The 18857-nt window shown below is 50.0% G+C and overlaps 1 protein-coding gene and 1 non-coding gene across 3 annotated transcripts in view; both read left to right on the forward strand.

The window, feature by feature from the left end:
- INPP5D (inositol polyphosphate-5-phosphatase D) overlaps positions 1-18857 on the forward strand; it is a 136528-nt gene that overhangs the window by 48113 nt on the left and 69558 nt on the right. For both annotated transcript variants that reach the window (XM_044945292.1, XM_006041763.3), the window contains exons 3-5: positions 10368-10518; positions 12705-12879; positions 17088-17228. In XM_044945292.1, the coding sequence (XP_044801227.1) occupies positions 10368-10518; positions 12705-12879; positions 17088-17228 (467 nt within the window). The remainder of the gene's footprint in view (positions 1-10367; positions 10519-12704; positions 12880-17087; positions 17229-18857) is intronic.
- TRNAG-ACC lies at positions 16020-16092 on the forward strand. Its single transcript has one exon. It is a non-coding gene; the product is annotated as a tRNA-Gly (tRNA).

The raw sequence follows: 18857 nt of genomic DNA on the forward strand, positions 1-18857 counted from the left end.
TTTTTGTTTATAGTTCTTTTACCTTAGGAGACTGATCCAAGAACATATTGATACAATTTATGTCAAAGACCTATGCTCTGTTTAGTTTTATGGTTTTATGTCTTACATTTAGGTCTTGAAACCCTTTTGAGTTTATCTTTGTATAAAGCATGAGGGAGTGTTCTAGTCCAAGACTGTCTGCCCAGGTTTCCCACAGCTACTTGTTGAAGGGGCTTCCCTGGTGGTGCTAGTGGCAAAGAAACCACCTGCCAGAGGAGGTGATGTAAGACACCGTGGGCTTGAGCCTTCAGTCGGGACGATTTCCTGGAGAAGGGAATGGCAACCCACTCCAGGATTCTTGCCTGGAGAGTCCTGTGGACAGAGGAGCCTGAGTTGCAAAGAGTTGGACGTGACTGAAGTGACTTAGCATGCATACACTTATTGAAGAGACTCTTTTCTCTATGTATATTCTTGCCCTTTTGTAACAGATTAATTGACAATAGATATGTGGGTTTACTCCTGGGTCCCTGTGTGTGGGCTACTGTTCTGTTCTATTGATCTGTGTCTGTTTTTGTGCCAGTACCACTCTGTTTTGATTACTGTAGCTTTGCAGTATAGTCTGAAGTCTGGGATGGATATACCTCTAGTTTTGTTCTTTTTCCTCAGGATCACTTTGGCAATTCTGGCTCTTCTGCAATTCTGTATACATTTTGGAATTATCTATTCTAGTTTTGTGAAAAATCTCCTGGTTATTCTGACAGGAGTTGGACAAAATCTTTTAAACCCCTCCCCCTCTGGGTGTGTGTCTGTTCTTGTGTGAACGTTAATTAAATGAGTTAGGTTCACACTCTAATTTTTTTTAAACTTTTTATTACAATGTATAGTTCAAAAGAGTGTTTCCATAGAACCACTATCCTGATTAGGATATAGATCTTTTCCACCCTAATTATCTTCTTCACTTTTTATTTTGAAAATAACATCAGATTTATAGAAATTTCAAGAACAGTGCAAAAATTTCTTGTATGCCCTTCATTCACTTTCCCCAGTCAACATTTTAGCATAATAAGTTTCTCATTCTCTTGCTCTCATGCTATTATTATTTTTTTAATTATTGGAGAGTCAGTTGCTGACAATGACCCATCACTCTTAAATATTTCAGTGTTTTTCCTAAATATGTACTCTCTCTTACATAACCATTGTCCAACCATCAGAATCAGGAAATTAACATAGACTCTTCAGATCCCATTCAAATTTCTCCAGTTGTCTTAATAATGTCCTTTATAGCAATATATAGATATTATTTAATATTTATATTAAAATAAATATTTGTTTGTATGTTTTACATATACATATTTAAGGACTTCCCTAGTAGTTCAGCTGGGAAAGAATTCACCTGCAACAAAGGAGACCCTGGTTTGATTCCTGGATCAGGAAGATCCATGGGAGAAGGAATAGGCTATCCACTCCAGTATTCTTGGCTTCCTTAGTGGCTCAGCTGGTAAAGAATCTGCCTGCAATACAGGAGACCGCAGTTTGATTCCTGAGTTGGGAAGATCCCCTGGAGAAGGGAACAGCTACCCACTCCAGTATTCTGGCCTGGAGAATTCCATGGACTGCATACCTATACAGTCCATGGAATCACAGAGTCTGACACAACAAAGTGACTTTCACTTTCACTATACATATTTATAAAATATAAGATATATATACTCATATATAAACAAATATTTATATATGTAAACAAATATGTATTTATTTATTTATACCTGCCCCTCTGGCCCAAAGTTTAATCCAGGATCACTTGTTGCTTGTAAATATCACATCCCTTGTCATTAGGGGCTTCCCTGGTGATTCAGATGGTCAAGAATCTGCCTGCAATGCAGGAGACCCTGATTCCATCCCTGGGTTGGGAAGATCCCCTGGAGAACGGAATGGCAACCCACTCCAGTACACTTGCCTGGAGAATTCTATGGACTGAGGAGCCTGGCAGGCAAGCTACAGTCCATGGAGTCACAAAGAGTCGGACATAACTGAGTGATTAACACTTTCACTTTCTTATTCGGTTGCTCAGTCATGTCCGACTCTTTGTGACCCCATGAACTGCAGCATGCCAGGCTTCCCTGTCCTTCACCATCTCCCAGAGTTTGTTCAAACTCATGTCCATTGAGTCGATGATGCCATCCAACCACCTCATCTTCTGCCGCCCCGTTCTCCTTTTGCCCTCAATCTTTCCCAGCATCAGGGTCTTTGCCAGTGAGTTGGCTCTTCGCATCAGGTGCCAAAGTATTGGAGCTTCAGCTTCAGCATCAGTTCAGGGTCGATTTCCTTTAGAATTGACTAGTTTGATGAAACTTGGCATTTTTGCAGAGAATGGGCTGATAATTCTGTAGACTATCCCTCAGTGTGGGGTTTTTAGGTGTCTCCATGCAACTGGGTCCAGGGGCTGCATTTTGGCAGGTACCACAGAAGCACTGCTGTGTCCTCCGTGTACCAGTCCCAGGAGAGCACCGTGTCACTTTGTCCCATTACTGGGGAAGTTAACTTTGCCACTTGGTTAAGGTGGGGTTAGCCAAGTTTCCTCTTTGAAAAGGTACTATCTTCCCCTTTTAAAGGATGCACTCTTTTGTGAGAAGACACGTTGGGACAATCTAGAGAGCCCACTCCTCCTCAAAGTCTCACCCACTAGTCTTGGCATCTCTGGCATCTGTTGATTCTTTCCCGAATCCATTATTACTATGATGGTTGCCAAACGGTGACTGTTCCCATCATCCCTGTGACAGTTACTAGTTGGCATTCTACTGTGAAAAGAGCTTTCCTGGCTCATTTGTTTACATCTGTATAGACTCATGAACTCCTATTTTATTCAATAAATGATCACTATTTTTAGTATGCATTTTGATGCTCAGATTGTGCCAGATGGTCCTTTCAACCATCCTATCTGTCGTCTCCTGACTCCTGTATCCTTTAGACAAATCTGCATCATTTTTTGAACATTTACTTTCTGGGATAAAAGATGTTCCAGGCTCACCTTATACCTTTCCTGTTCTGACCCTAAGTTCAGCCATCCAAGGAGCTGGTTCCTCTTAGTGGAGGGTAGTACAGTAAGTCCCCTACATACAGACCTTCAAGTTGTGAGCGTTCAAGGAGGCGAGCGTGCATTCCATCAGCATCAGGCATGAGCGACATTGCAGCTTGCCCTCCATCTCCTATCGCTGGTAATCCTTCAGCTGTACCTGCTCTCCCTCCTCCAGTGAGTGACTCTTCTTGCCTGTTCGCTTGCTGCCAGTCCCTGCACACCACCTGCTGTACTGTACTACTGTGCTTTTCAAGGCATCATACTGTAAGATTAAAACTGTTTTCTTGTTTGTTTGTTATATATTATTTGTGTGGAAAGAAGTATAAACTTATTACAGTATAGTACTATATGGCCAATTGTGTCAGTTGGGTACCTAGGCTAAGTTTATTGGACTTACAGACAAATTGGATTTATGAACCTGTTCTCAGAATGGAACTCATTCATATGCAGGGGATTTACAGTGTTTACACCTGGGCTTCCCAGGTGGCGCTAGTGGTGAAGAACCTGCAGGTTCCATCCCTGGGTTGGGAACATCCTCTGGAGAAGGAGATGGCAACCCGCTCCAGTATTCTTGCCCTGAAAATCCCATGGACGAGGAGCCTGGTGGACTACAAACCATGGGGTCCCAAAGAGTCGGACACGACTGAAGCGATTTAGCACTAGACTTAGCACTGCAGTATTTAGGTAGGCTCGTTACAACTGGGAAGTTATTTCTTCTGGATCCTCGTGGAAGACAGAGCTGGGAAATGTGTGTGGACAAGCATACACATTCACACACCTGCAGCAGTATTTACTTGCGTTCGTAAAAAATATTAACCTGCGCTCACACTGATGCTTCCCCTTCCAGCCCGATACTGCAGAGTTCAGCCTATCCCCACTCCCTTCTCCAGCAGCAAGGAGCCCAGCTCCCATCTCTCCTTATCTTTCATTGTTTGCCAGTTTCCTGCTCGGCTGCCCCAGGCCCTGGCCAGGCCCTGACCTTCCCTGCTCCACCTACATCCCCTGCCGGCTGACCACCTCCTTGGCCCTAGCCCCAAAGCCCCAGGGGCTCTGGCCACTTCAAAGGAAGAGCAAGGAAAGGAAGCAGACAGATCACACATGTCTTCCAGAAAGGAGGGGACGTGCAGGGAAAGAGGAAGGGCTTCTAAGGAGACACCTCGGGGGTCCATTCCGGGTCAGATACCATCCCCTCCCAGGTATGTTAACAAGGCTGCTCCAGGTCCATCTCCACCCTGGCGCCCTCCCCCTCCATGGCACCTCCCCAGTTCAGAGTGGGGATGTTGGGGTGGGGAGGGGCAGGAGTAGGGCAGTGCCTACTTACTCCGCTCTTAGAACAAAACCCAAACTCTGCAGGCCCCAACAGAACCACGAGATCCGTGACCTGGTCCCTCTGCCTCTCCTTCCTTTCCCCAAGTTGGAGGTTTGGGGGGAGAGGAGGCGATTAAAGATTCAGACCAGTCCTGAGGGCAGAAGGAAGACCAAGGAAAGCCTTTGAGGGGCTGGCAGAGGGCAGGGCAGAGACAGGGCTGGGGGAGATGGCTTCCAGACTGTGAGAGGCAGGCAGGACAGGGCGGGGCGGGAGTCCAGCCCCAGCAGGGCTGATTGCTGAGTGGAGGGAGAGATGCTGGGGATGGAAGTGGGAGGTGGGTGCTGAGCCCAGACAGCCAGATTCCACACTCTCCCTCGTTCTGCTCCATCAGGGCAGTTGCCTCTCTGGACAGGTGGGAGCCCCAAGTCTGGCGGCCCCGAGGTCTGGGCTGAATCTAGCTCTCCCCAGCTACCGCCTCTGAGGCCTCCATCACCCTTCCAGCCTCCTCCGGCCGAGGGTATCCTCACCAGGAAAACAAATGCTCATGACACCAGCCACCCACACCCCTCCCTGCCATTCTCCTCACAGCAGACAAATGGGGCTGTTTCCCCACTTAAGATCTTTCTAGAGACTCTCCTGGACTTCCCAGGTGGCGTTAGTGGTAAAGAACCTGCATGCCTAATGCCAGAGACTTAAGAGACACAAGTTCAATCCCTGGCTCGGGAAGATCGCCTGCAGGAAGGCACAGCAACCCACTCCAGGATTCTTGCCCGGAGATTCCAATGGACAGGGCAGCCTGGTGGGATACAGTCCATAGAGTCACAGAGAGTTGGACGTGACTGAGTACAGCAGAGCACAGAGACTTCCCTACGGACTTAAAAGAAACACTTTGCTGCAGTGAGGTAATGAGCAAATCCCCTCTCCCACCCCACTTCTTAACATTTTCCCATTATTTGTAAAATTTCCACAATGTTTGTATAGCCTTTTCATTTTAAAATGAAGGTGCCAGACTCTTCCTGACTCCCTGGTTGGCTTCCTCCTGGGGTGGGGCAGAGGTTGGTGGGGCTCGCCTCCTTTCAGTTCCCCACTTAGAGGCAGCAGACAGTGTGAGGTTAAAATTATCTTCTGGGAAAGTTCAGCCTGCCCAGTGCTCCGGCCTCCCTGCCCTGCTCCCCCTCCATCTGTACCACACCTGAAAGTCAGAGCGCAAGAATTGGTTCCAGGGACAAAGCCTTTCTCAGAGGCTGCAGCCACGAGCCACCCACAGTCTGGACATCCGCTGTCCTTTGTTTTAAAGACCCTGGTGGCCTGGGTGGTGGAGGGCATCCCCCATGCTCTGCACCTCCCCAGAAGTATTGTACGTGGGTACGCACAGGTGCCAAGCCATAGGGTGAAGGGACCTCTCCCGGCCAGGCCCAGCTCAGTAAGCCACACTTCTGTGTCTCCAGCTAGAGCTTTTCAACCATGAGGTTGGTTTTAGGCAAGGCACACATCTCCCCGAACAGGGCTAGGGCCTGTTATTACCCTTGCAAGGCACTTGGGCAACCATGTAAGGCTGAGCCAAGCAGAGTCCCTCTCTTCCAAAAACTCATCAGCTTGTAGAGGGAGCAGGCCCGGCTGGGCTTGGTGAGTCACTGTCGCTGATCCTGAAACGATCTTGCTGGAAATCACCTGGAAACTTCCATAGACCTGGAAAGGGGAGGTGAGAAATCACTCAGGTGCTTTGTCTCTGGATCTGAACTAACCGTGTGTGTGGTTTTTTTTCCCTTCTGCATCACTTTTGGTGATGAAAGTCATGTCCATTTAGTCGATCCCAGAGGGCTGCCTGTTCTTTGCCCCGCACGTCGTGAATGAAAAGCCAATTTACCGTAGGAATTGCTGCTCTGGGCTTTTTCAGATCACGCTGTCTGCTCTGTGTGCTAGGAGTCTGCTCCAGAGAGAAGGCATTTGTATTTGTTCGTGGAGCAAGGGCTGTCATGGAGCAGAAATCCCCCATCTCTAACTGCACAGGGCAGCGTCCGCGGTGCTCCGCTAGCGTAAACCTTCAGGGTTTCCTTCTCTGTTTCAAAATGACTTGGGGGATCTCTACAGGAAGGCAGCGGCTGCGGAATGAGGAAGGCAGTCTGGCGGCTGTTAGGGACCCAGGGAGGGCCCTGCCCCAGAAGCCTGGCCGGTCCCCCTCCCGCTGCGGGGTTTGCCATTGCCCGCAGGACTCCGGAGCCCTGCCTTCCCGCCGCTTCCTGGGCGTCTTGTCACCCGGGCTCTGTGTGCGGCTGCTGGCTGCATTCAAGCCCAGACGCCTCCGAGTCTCCTGGTTTCCTGTTGGGTTGGGCAAATGCCATGCACAGCTGGGTGATGGAGGGCGGGGGACCTTCCGCCCCCATTCCTTCCCTGTAGGGCCTGGGCGTTGGCTTCACAGAGGCTTCAGCTCCTGTGCCGGCAGCCTCTTTGGGTCCCGAGTCCACCCTCCCCCGTGGTTGGTCCAGGGTGAACACTGATGCCTCACTTCACTGGTGGTGGAGGGCCGCACCCCCTCTTATTGGTATTCTACACCCCGTCCACTAAATTCTTCCCAAGCCCCCCAGCTGAATGTGGCATCTGTTTCCTGCCTGGCTCTGACGATACACTCAACAACCTCGCAGACAGACGTTTTGCATAAAATTGTTGAAAAGGCATCACTTTGGGGGGATCAGTTTGGGGGAGCAGTGTAAAGGGAGGAAGTGCTCCCCTGCTACCTCCACTCCCCCAGCCATTTCTCCGTACCTCCTCCCAGGCCCACTGAGAGCCGTCTCTGCCCCTTTCTCCCCCTGAATGTCCATCCTGACCCCGGTACTGCAAGTCCGTCCAAGCAGTAATCGCCAAGCATCCCTGCCCTGACAGTCCGGCCCTGCAGCTCCATCTGGGGACATGACAGCAAGCAGACCCTGTCCCCGACAATGGGCTGCACCACAGGCAGGCACATATGAACTTGACCAGGCACCAGTTCCCCACGGTCAAGGCACTGTTCACTTGGAAGCCCTGACTCCCAATGTCGGCTTTGATTGGCCCTCATCCTGCCTCAATGGAGGGCCTTTCTCAGCCCAGCGCAGGCGTGAGAAGGCCATGGCTGGGCTGCTCCTTCCTGGGCACACGGAGCCTCCGACCCCCATGTCCGGACCCCCCTGAATGAGCCTGGTCAGCTCAGGAGCCGCCACAACTCTGGGCACCCTGACCTTTCTCTCCTCCGGCTCCTCTTGAATGTGCTTTGAACCTCAGCTCTCAAGGAGTGTCTGCAAAGCGCTTCAAGTCTCAGTGCCAATGACGGAGACTTATGAGGACATTTTCTCAGGGACATCTCCCCCAGGGAGCCCTGTGGCCCCGCCGGCGTCCTGCCTTCACCATTTCTTCTGCGTCCCTGTGTCTGTGTCCACCTGCTCAGACAGCCTGCTCCCTCCCCACTGACCCATGCGTGCACAGCAAGTCTGTGCTTTGGGGTCGTCTGCTGCCTGCAGACCCTTAGGTGCCTGAGGCTTGCCCTTGCTGCTCCCCTCCCGGGAGCTGCGATACAACATACACAGGAAGGAGACCCTCCACAAGCTCCGCCTTCCTGGAGATTGGACTCTTTCTCTACCTTCCTGGGAACCTGGGCCACCTGGGCGGCCAGCAGCCCATGTTCACCAGGCCCTGGCTCCCTGGCCTCTGTGTTCAGTCCTAGCACAAGCAGGGCCCCAGTGTCTCTCTCTCACCAACAACACTCCCCACTCACTGGATCCATAGTGTTTAGGTGAATTTTAGAGTCTTCTGTTCTTCTGCAGGCTCCCCTGGTGGCCGAAGCAGTAAAGAATCTGTTTGCAATGTGGGACACTGGGGTTCGATCTCTGGTTGGGAAGATCCGCTGGAGAAGGAAATGGCTACCCACTACAGTATACTTGCCTGGAAAATCGCATGGACAGAGGAGCCTAGCAGGTTATAGTCCATGCGGTCGCAAAGAGTCAGACAAAACTGAGCAACTAACACACACACACACACACACAACTGTTCTTCTGCACACTTAGTATCCAGCGTATTTCATCATTTCTAAAGTGCTTGTCACGTAAACATCTCTGAAGTCAACTGTGCCCACAGAATGATGGTGTATCTTGTTTTATGCTTTAGCTGTTAGCAGTACATAAAATAATACGTGTCTTAGCATCGGGGCATCTAATTCCCACAGTTCATGTGCTGTCTCAGATACACATTCCCCAGACATCCTCCAGCTAAGAACCCTTTTCCAGACTCACACATGAGTCATTTCACCTTGACTTTCTTTGATATTTCACATCCTCTTTCCATATGCCTAATGGCTTGTCATCCATTAGCTGTAAAGTCTTTAACAGGATGACACCTGTCAGGACTGCTGTAACTGAATCGAGTTCATTGACCCTGTGTCGTGTCAAATTATTTTTGTTATGCCTCTCATTTTGGGTTTTGAACCTATTTAGGTTACTTTTTAGGCAGCCTGGCTGCCGCTGCTGAGATCTCTCTGGTTCGATGATGCTCAAAAGAAATTGCTTTATTGTGGGGCTTTCTGAAAGCAACGGAATTTATTGAAAATAATCAAAACACCCTTTTGTTAAACTCTTCATTAATTTACTCAGTAGCTTAAGCCACATACTCAAACACACTGATGTGCCCTCACATATAGATTTATACATGTATGCATTGTACTACACACACAAATACATGTGGAGAGAGAGGGAGAGGCCAAAGTGGAGCCTGAGGAAAGGGGAGAGACAGAAGCGGAATCTGTTCTGTCTCTCCCCTTTCCTCAGGCTCCACATTGGCCTCTCCGTCTCTCTGAGGAGAGCAAACACCTCTCCATCACGACTTGGGGTTACCACCAGGAGCAGGGCTCAAGGACAGGTCCTGGCCCATTTCTGGATGTCTTCCCTCCCTTACACTGTCCACTTTGCCCTCTGTGTGTTGGTGGGGGGAGGCAGTCTTCTGGGTTTTTGGCTGGGCCAGTGGGGAGACAGTGGTGCAAATTCCTTGGGATGGAACACCAAGGGGAAGTGGATCAGGGAACTGATCAGGGAGGATGGGCAGGACGTTGGGGCATGCTGGGTTAGGAGCCGTAGGGTACAGCATCCAGGAGACCCTAAATATCCTGCTTGCAGTTCTTCATCCTGCCCGGCTACCTGATCACCCAGGGAGGGTAATCACCGAGGTGGCACCTTCGTGTGGGCGGGGCTCCGCAGGGGCGGGGGCTCCGCAGGGGCGGGGCCTCGGTGGGAGACACCGGCTGCCTCCGAACTTGAGTTTCCAGCTGGAGCCATTGAGCAAGAGATAAGGAGACCTGGCCCCAGGGCATTTGAACAACCCAGAATTACCCTCCCTTGGCCCTGTCATTAGCAACAGAGATACAAATCAGGGAAGATTTTTGTGCTGCCTTGACCATTTTCTGAGTTTTGGTAAAACAGAATCATGTGGAAAATGAAAAACATAAAAATAAAACAATTGCTAAAATAAATTTTTCCCGTATTTAAAAATTAAAGCTCTTGGGGGAGGAGGGTTAATAACTCCCCCTACCAAACACACACCCACACACACACACACACACACACACACACACACACAAATATACAATAGTCTAGAAAAACTATTCTAAACTATTGAAAATGTGTCTCTTGGGGTTGTGGGACTACAGATGATTTATTTAATTATATATTTAAGATTTTTTCCATAAAGAAAATGCATTATTTCTGCAACGTAATACTTTCTAGAAGAAAAGTGTTTTTTTAAACCGAAAGAAAAAAAAATTTTTTTTAACTGTTCTATTTGTGCCTTTTGCAGACTGGCTGTTAGGGGCTGCTGGTTGCAGCTGTGAGGGTGTGGGCATGGTGGCCAGGCCCTGTGTGGGAGCCCAGGACTTTTTCTGGATTGTGGTCACTCCCTGGGTCTTGTCGGTCTCCGCTGCAGGTGGCCTTTGTGGTTGGCTGGTGTTCCAGTCAGTTCAATGTGCTTCTGTTTGGGATTTGTCCTCAGGCGTCCGAAGGCGTCCCCATGAGATTCTTCACCAAGCTGGACCAGCTCATCGAGTTTTACAAGAAGGAAAACATGGGTTTGGTGACCCACCTGCAGTATCCTGTGCCCCTGGAGGAGGAGGACACGGGAGATGAGCCAGAAGAGGAGACAGGTAGGAAAGGACGGAGGGAAAGTGCCTTGGGTCCCTGCCATCTGAGTCCCGTGGTTAAGTTCTGGGGTATTTCTCCCACTTCAAGTGCCTGTAGATTAGGTGGGTCTGGTTATCAGAGGGAGTGACACGGTGGTTAAAGACCTGCTAGGAACAAAGGCTCTGGGGTCAGACAGACCTAGGTCAAACTTCCTGCTCCCCATCTTCTTAGCTGTGTGACCTCAGATGAATTACTTAACCTCTCCAAACCACAGACCTCTCTTAAAGAGACACTAAAAATCATGTCTACCTCTCGCTGTCATCAAATGAGTCAATGTAGATCCCAGAGCCTAGTACACAGTAAACACTCAATGTTGTTAAAATCATTGTCAAAATAATTAGCTGAATTTTGCTGGAAAGAGGAGGGAGGAAGAGATCATTGCACCAAACTGGAAGGATGAGAAAGGTGTTTCATGAGAGTATCATTAAAACAAAACAAAACAAAGGTACAGCCCCTGAAAGGTATCTGAGATCAGTCCTGCTGCTTTAGCAGTGGAAGGACAGACGCACAGGCAAGAGTCGGACAGAGAGAGGCAGTGCAGCCAGGGAGCCACCCTTCTCTTCCCTCAAATGTTCAGGTCCTAAAAGAAACCCCTGAGATACATAACTGAGACTCTCAACCGGCCACGGCTCCCCCTAAGTCCCAGGTCCCAGGGCCTGGAACCAACAAGACCCTTAGGGGTCTCCCCTCAAGGACAGACGAGACCAGAGGTGCCGAGGTCCCCGGCCTGGCTCCTCCTGTGTCCGGCTGCTCCCAGCCGTCCATGGGGCGTCCTTTCCCCCGCCTCTGCGGGCCAGCTTTCCATTACCTCCCTGGAGACCCACCTCGAGCAATTGCACAACGCCTGGGCGGCCTCACCAGAGGGCCAGCTCTGAATAGCCACCTGCTCCTGGAGTGAGGCCCAGCCAGAGTGTGTTCAAAGGTGCTCAGGTCTGCAGGGGCTGAGGGGAACAGCTCACAGGCTGAGGCAGCCGTGTCCCTTCTCGCCTCCCCCGGCCCAGGAAGAGGTGCCCTCGGCTGTGACATAGCCAGAGATGACACGTCCACCGTGAGTCTGGGGCCAGGGCTGTGCCCGGGGCTGCGTGGTGTCACCCAGCGGTACCCAGGAGTCCAGGCTGGGCCTTGACACGGAGATGCCATCCTGCTGAAATGCCCTCTGCATTCCTTCTCACACACCACCCCATTTCTTCCCCTCTGGGCATGGTGGTCTAGAAAAAGGCCCCAACACTAGAAAAAGGCCTCCCTGAAAGAACTGGAAAGAGAAGCACAATCTCACTATGGCCGGCTTCCCTTCCCCAAGCAAGGCCCTGTTGTTGGCTTGAAGTGGAGCCTCCCCACCCCCACCCCACTCTCCCTCCCCCACCCCACCCCTCCCCCAACCCCGCCCCCGACAGTCCAGTCCAAGGTGTCAGTCCCTGGGGGAGGTCTGTGGCCAGGCCTGTGGGGGTAGCCATTCTGTGTAGGGAGAGCCTGGGACCAGATGTCACAGGCCCCAGGGGCTCAGGACTCACCCCTCCCCCCAATCTCTGCTACATGCAGGATGGAAGTTTTCCCCGGTGAGTGGGCAGGAGCCCCATCTCCCAAGCCGAGTCTGGTCACTTGGGTGGAGGGAGCCCCTCCCTCTCTTCCATTGTCTCTGAGCGTCTGGAGGGATAGAGAAAGAAGGATGGAGATTGGAAAGTCCAGAGCAAAGGGGGCCTGGGTGGGAGTGTGGCTGGAGCCTGCCTGCTCCCCGCCCCGCTCCTCCCGTGATGGGCACCCAGCGTCAGCTGGTCCAGGGCCCCTGCTCTGCCCCACAGCCGGCTGTCCTGCTGAGCCGCTCACCATCCAAGGCCAGCAGCCCATCCTGGCACGGCCACCTTATCCTAGTGGGTGTTTGCAGAGCATCTCAATGGGACTCACTCTGTGCTGGGCCCCGGGTCAGAGACCACCAAGACCTGTCCTTGGTCAGCTCCCCCAGAGTCAGCTGGCAAGGAAGCAAGGATGGAAAGGGACAGAGTGGGCATAGGCGGGTCTGTGGCTGGGCGCCTGGCCTGGACCCCACGTGACGGGAGGGCGGGGAGATCACCAACAGAGGGCGTCGGGGGGTGGAGATGCTGAGGGAGGGTGCACTCAGCCCAGACGGCTCTCCTGTTCTTGTCTTGGGTAGAAGGGGCCGTGTCTCCACCCGAGTTGCCACCCAGAAACATCATCCCTTTACCTGTGGGGCCATGCGAGGCTAAGGAGGCCCCTGCTTCCATGGAGAACGCTCGAGCCGCCGAGGTTGGCCGGCCGAGCCTCTCGGAGACGTTGTTCCAGAGACTGCAGACCATGGACACCAGTGGGTGAGTCTCCACCTGGCGGGCCCCACGACACCCAGACAGCTCACCCTGTGCTTCCCTCCTGGGGGTGCCCCTTCCACCCCAGGACAGGGTGTCATGGAGCCCACTGGCCTCCCAATGGTGGGTCTCTAGTTCTCAGGGTGGCTCTGACCGAATGGGCACTGAATGGCCCTGCCCAGATGCTCCGTGTCCACCAGGCCCCAGGGCAGGAGCTGATTCTGGAATGATGGACGATTCTCTGCTGCAAATGGCATGGGCCTGCTCCAGACTCAGGGGCCTAGGCTCTGATTCCCTGGCCGGGGCCTCCCATGAACTCACATGACATCTATTCCCATCCCAAACACCTCTCCCTGATTCAGATGGTCCCAGCAGAAGAGAGGCCTGCACTGCAGCCTGGACCTGCTCTGGGCCTCGTGCAAAGGTGGCCACCATCCTTGTCACCAGGAAGTGGGCCACAGCAACCGTCCATGGGTGGTGTGAACTGTGAGGTCTGCACAGCGTACTGCTCCTTTCTTTGTGGTGGGAAGTGTTATGGAAAGTGGAAAGTGTTCAGTCATGTCAGACTCTTTGCGACCCCATGGACTGTAGCCCGCCAGGCTCCTCTGTCCATGGGATTCTCCAGGCAAGAATATTGGAGTGGGTTGCCATGCCCTCCTCCAGGGGATCTTCCTGACCCAGGGATCAAATCCAGGCCTCCTGCATTGCAGGCAGATTCTTTACCATCTGAGCCACCAGGGAAGCCTGTGTGGTGGAAGGTGTGAGATGCAATCCTTTTACCAGTTTGTTTCACTTGCCTTGATCCAGGGTTCTCAGGATCTGGCCCCATGGGTGGCACCAGACTGGTCCATGTCAGTGAGGTCCCACAGCTCCTTTGCCCCCTTGGCAGGCTCGGGCTGGATGATGCGAGGTGTTCCCAGTATTGCCTGGGAAGGGTGTTGGTTATTTTGCCAATCAGAGGCCCTGACTTTAGCACAGGCCAAAGGATGGCTTCTGCAGGGAAGACTTTCTCTGAGGGGAACTGTGTCCCCAACACCCACTACGTCACCTGCTTCGAGACAGAGCTCCTAGATCTGTGTTCAGTGAGTGAATTAGCACACAGTCATTTCCACGTGTTAATCATTTCAAAACATTTATTTTGTTTCCTTATGAGAAAAAGTCCCCCCAAATAATATCCTATTGGCAGGGCTCATGCAACATCTCCAACTTGAAAGCTTCATTTATGACACCCAGGACTGCTCCCCTGCCATCTGATTTGGCAAAATACAAAGGGAAGGCCTGAAGGAACGCACAAGCTGCTGGTTGCTAAGATACCTGGTGTTTTCCTATTTCCACCTTGACACATCCTCTAGTTCTTCTCCAGGCCTACCAGGCTATAGTCTCTGCACCCTCCTGGAATTCCTCGCTCTGTTTACCAAGAAGCTAAATATGCTCTAAATATGTTGATTCATTATCACAATCCTCCTGATATATGTGTCTGCATAATAAATACTTATTAAAAGAGTCCATGCAGAGCCCATTGTTTTAGTTTCCTTGAGGCTCTGTTTCTTGGAGGTTTTAGGTGCCAAATGCAGTGCAGTCCCTGAGGAAATAGGCAAAGATGCTCAATGGTGTCCCTGCTGCCCAGCTCCTCCTGAATCTTCGTGTGTTCTTCTAGCTCTATCTCCTATCAGTCCCTCCTCTCTAGGGATATGTCTTCTTGAGGGACTCAGGGCCCTGTGGGGCAGGATGAAGTGTTCAGCCAGGCCTCCACGCAGCTCCTGAGATGGGGCGGAGGGGCCAGCTGAGGGCCAGTGAGCCCAGGAGGTGGCCCTCTACGATGTGTTGTTGTTGTTAGTTGCTAAGTCCTGTTCGACTCTTTTGTGACCCTTTTGTGACAGTCCACGTGGACTGTAGACCGTCAGGCTCCTCTGTCCTTGGGATTTCCCAGGCCAAAATACTGGAGTGGGTTCCCATTTCCTTCTCCAGGGGATCCTCCCGGCCCAGGAATCGAGCTAATGTCTCCTGCATTGCAGGCAGATTCTTTACCACTGAACCAACTAGGAAGCCCTCTTTGGTGTGACTTCTCAGTTAACAGACAGCCTTGGAACTTGCCTAAAACTTCTGCTTAGAGATGGGCGTGTGCAGGTAGAACACACAGGAGGGACCATGGTGCCTGCCCTCAGTTCTCTTCTGGGCACGAAAAACTAAGATTCTGCCTTGTGGTTGCAAGTTAGTCTATGTTGCTTGTGAAATAAATACCTTTGTACACAGAGGACTGCCTTTAGATTATTCTTAATTATAAGACAAACTACACAGTCTTTTGTGCAAACTAATTCAATCTAATCAGTTAGATCATAGTTAATACAAGGTTTGGTTTGTGGTTTAGTCACTAAGTCGTGTCCGACTCTTGTGACCCCATGGATTGTAGCCTGCCAGGCTCCTCTGTCCATGGGATTCTCCAGGCAAGAATACTGCAGTGGGTTGCCATTTCCTTCTCCAGGGGATCTTCCCGACCCAGGAATCGAACTCAGGTCTCCTGCACTGCAGGCAGATTCTTTACCAATTGGGCTATGAGGGAAGCCTGACTACTGAGTAAAATCAACTTTCTCTGATAAACAGAGTCTACATCTTTATGTCAACACTTTTTGACAGGATTTTTAACAGACATAACTTCCTAAAGCAAATACTGATGATCTCAAAGTTACAAGTCAACAGGCATGAAAACTGTTAAAGTCTTAATGCTATAGGAGAGATTTTTCCTTTTTAGTAAACCAGACTGAGGCAGAAACTGGATCAAGACTCAGAATGAGTATAGATTAAACTTAAATATTATGAAGACTGGTATGTGAATAGTTACTAACTTAAACTAAATAAGTCAAAATGGCTAATCCACATCTTTTCAATCTTAAGAGCAACAACCTTTCATTCTTTCCAGGATCCTACAGAAAAAAAAAAAAAAACTATAACCTCTAGTCTCACCTTGATTGCATGTCAAGGCTGGAGCACAGCTATTTAAGGCTTGTATGAATTTTTTCACACATGTAAATAGACGTCCTTAAGCCCCTCCCCCACCCCCACTCCATTTCCTTGGTTGTGGAATAGGAATAATAGTAATATCTGCCTCATAACATTGATTTGAGGATTAAAGGAGAAAATGAGGGACTTCCCTGGTGCTCCAGTGGCTAAGACTATGTGCTACCAATGCAGAGGGCCCAGGTTCGATCCCTGGTCAGGGAACTAGATCCCACATACTGCACCTAAGAACCCACGTGCCAAAAGTAAAGATCCCGAGTGCTGCAACTAAGACCTGGCATAGCCAGATAAATATATAAATGTTTTTTAAAAAAGGAAAATGAACATAACATGGTAAACAGAGTGACTAGTATGGTATGTTCAGGGCATACTTGCTCTGATTACAATGTTCATTATTATAGGAACAAAAATTCAATTTTTAAAAATTATCCAGAAAAAAAAACTAGTGCTGGGAGATGGAATGTAAACATGTGATCAGCCTCGGGGGTGGCCCTGGTGCGATGAGGCCTGGGCTCTGCCTCTGCTGGGCTGTCCTGTGCAAGGATGGGTCCTGACTCAGGCCCATGTGCTTCATCCAGAAGCTGAAAGGGACTGGACCAGACGGGAGCAGGGGTTGGAGCTGTGAAGGCCCAGCACCTAGGCTGTCACACTACCATACCCCCAGCCCCATCACTCATCACAGAGACTTCCCCTCAGAGCCTCAGATGACCGGGAACCTCCTTGACACAGAGCTCCAAGTGGCCTTTGGCCATGACCTTGGGAGTTGGTCTCTGAGCTGGAGCTATTTGCCTTCTGTAGACTAGAGCATCCCTCAGCCCTTAGAGTCTGTCTTTAGGAATAGATGAAGCAGGAAAGCAAGTCCTCTGTACATTTTCAGAGCTCTTCTGTCTCCTTGTCAAAGGATAGAGATTCCTATCCCCAGCCAGTAGAGTATGGCTCCCTTCCACGTACCAGAAAAGCCTTTATGGGTGGGTTAAGAGGGAGCCTGCTGTATGGGCCCTTTATGCTTGTCTGACCTGTTTTCCATCCCTTCACTGAGACCCAGGGAGCCTGTCCAGGTGCAGGAAACGGTTCTCCTGGAGGCATGTCTCAGCTGCAGGCTCTGAGAATACAGAGTTCTTCTTCTACCTGTTACTGTTGGTGTCTATGGCTAAAGGAACAGAAAAAACATGTTGTCATTTCTACTTTTTTCCCCTCAGGATTCCAGAAGAGCATCTGAAAGCCATCCAAGATTATTTAAGCACTCAGCTCTCCCTGGACTCTGATTTTGTCAAGTCAGGCTCCAGCAGTCTCCCTCACCTGAAGAAACTGACCGCGCTCCTCTGCAAAGAGCTCTATGGGTAATGGCTGCCCAGTGGGGGTGGGAGGGGGGCGGACAGCGGCCCAGGAACCAGCTCATTAGGGTGATCCCCGCACTTGGCTCAGCTGTCACTTGGGATAATTGAGCAGTCGGTAGGACTTAGAAATCTGTGGTTGCTGGAGGTTTTGTTTTCATGGTATTTGAACTTGGTGGTGCCTGCGTTTAAAAAAAAAAGAAAGAAAGTTAATTTGAGGCCAGTTGCCATGGGAAGGGTGGGCGGAAGTACACCGCCAGCCCTTCCGCACTTGCTCAGGATGCGGGGGTTAAGGCTTTCGCTGCTTCTTGTCCTTCTTGCTGCGGCCAGCACATTTGATAAGCACATAAGGTCACCAAGGGGAGATAAATTAAAGTCAGCCCTTTACTGTGTGGGTGGCGATGGCCCAAGATTGCAGTGGCGGCAGGTTTTTAAAGTGAGCCGATTCGCCAAAATGCCAGTGTTCTGCGAGTGAATTCACTGAAGGACGGATTGGTGAAAACTCCAATTCCTTTCCGTGTTTTAGTTTCATTACCATTAAAATTAACAGGGGAGGAAGGGAAGCCTGGCATGCTGCCATCCGTGGGGGTCAGAGTCAGACACAAATAGCAACTGAAAAAACAAAAATTTCTTAATTATTGGGAACAAAATTAAGACTGATATGCTATCTGAAGAACTGACCAAAAAATTACTTTAAATACTTGAAAAAATGGACAATAACATTTTAAAGCTTCTGAAAGAAATTACAAAGACCCAAAACAATCCCATGGCGAATGAAAGGTCAGCATTTTGGTTGGAAAAACAGCATTTCATGGGAGTGAGGTTTTATCAGCCTCTACTTTGTGTTTTATTACATAAATATCAGTTTCAAAATTCTTTTGTCAATTTCTCTGGTGCCCTATCTATCTTCACTTAGTTAATATGCAAAAAAGAATCTTTCATCATCAGTAATCAAATTGAGCCTTCCTTTTAAAGGCTCTTAAAAGCACAATCGGTACATTTGGTAAATTCAGCAAATAATTTCTTTGACAAATTGAGCACTCATCAAATTGCCCGGTCAGGTTTCATTTCAATGAATTGGCTTTCAACTAATGCAGTTTCAGCCTTTGGACCCACAGCCATCATTTTTGTAGATTTCCACGGAAAGCTATGTCTCCATCTGATGCTGTTGTTATAAATTGTTTATTACTAGGAAACACACACACACACACACACACACTCACACGGCACTTCCTTTTTAAGAAGCACGATTTCATGATGGCTGGTAGCAAGCTTGTATTTCTGCTCCAGTGGAGATCCTGTCCTTGGCTGCTTCCTTGTCCAGGAGGAGCTGTGCCTTTCAGTGTCTCCATAAGCTTCATGTAGCCACCCAGCACCTTTGCCCAACACTGCTGTGCTCCCTGGGCTTTCCTAGAATCTAGGTCACCTCACCCTTGTGGTGCCAGCAGCTTCCTCAACTCGGCTAGCTCTCTAGGTTTCCACTCCTTTATTTACTGGAGAGTTAACTTCGAGTTAGAAGCAGAGACACTGTGATGTCCTAAATCCTGTACCTCCACTTGTTTGTCTTCGCTTCATAGGCAAAGTGATAGTCAGGCTCGGAGATGCAATTAGGGATGGAATTTTAGAAAATCTGAG

Source organism: Bubalus bubalis, chromosome 6, assembly GCF_019923935.1.
Source record: "Bubalus bubalis isolate 160015118507 breed Murrah chromosome 6, NDDB_SH_1, whole genome shotgun sequence".
Taxonomy (NCBI): Eukaryota; Metazoa; Chordata; class Mammalia; order Artiodactyla; family Bovidae; genus Bubalus; species Bubalus bubalis.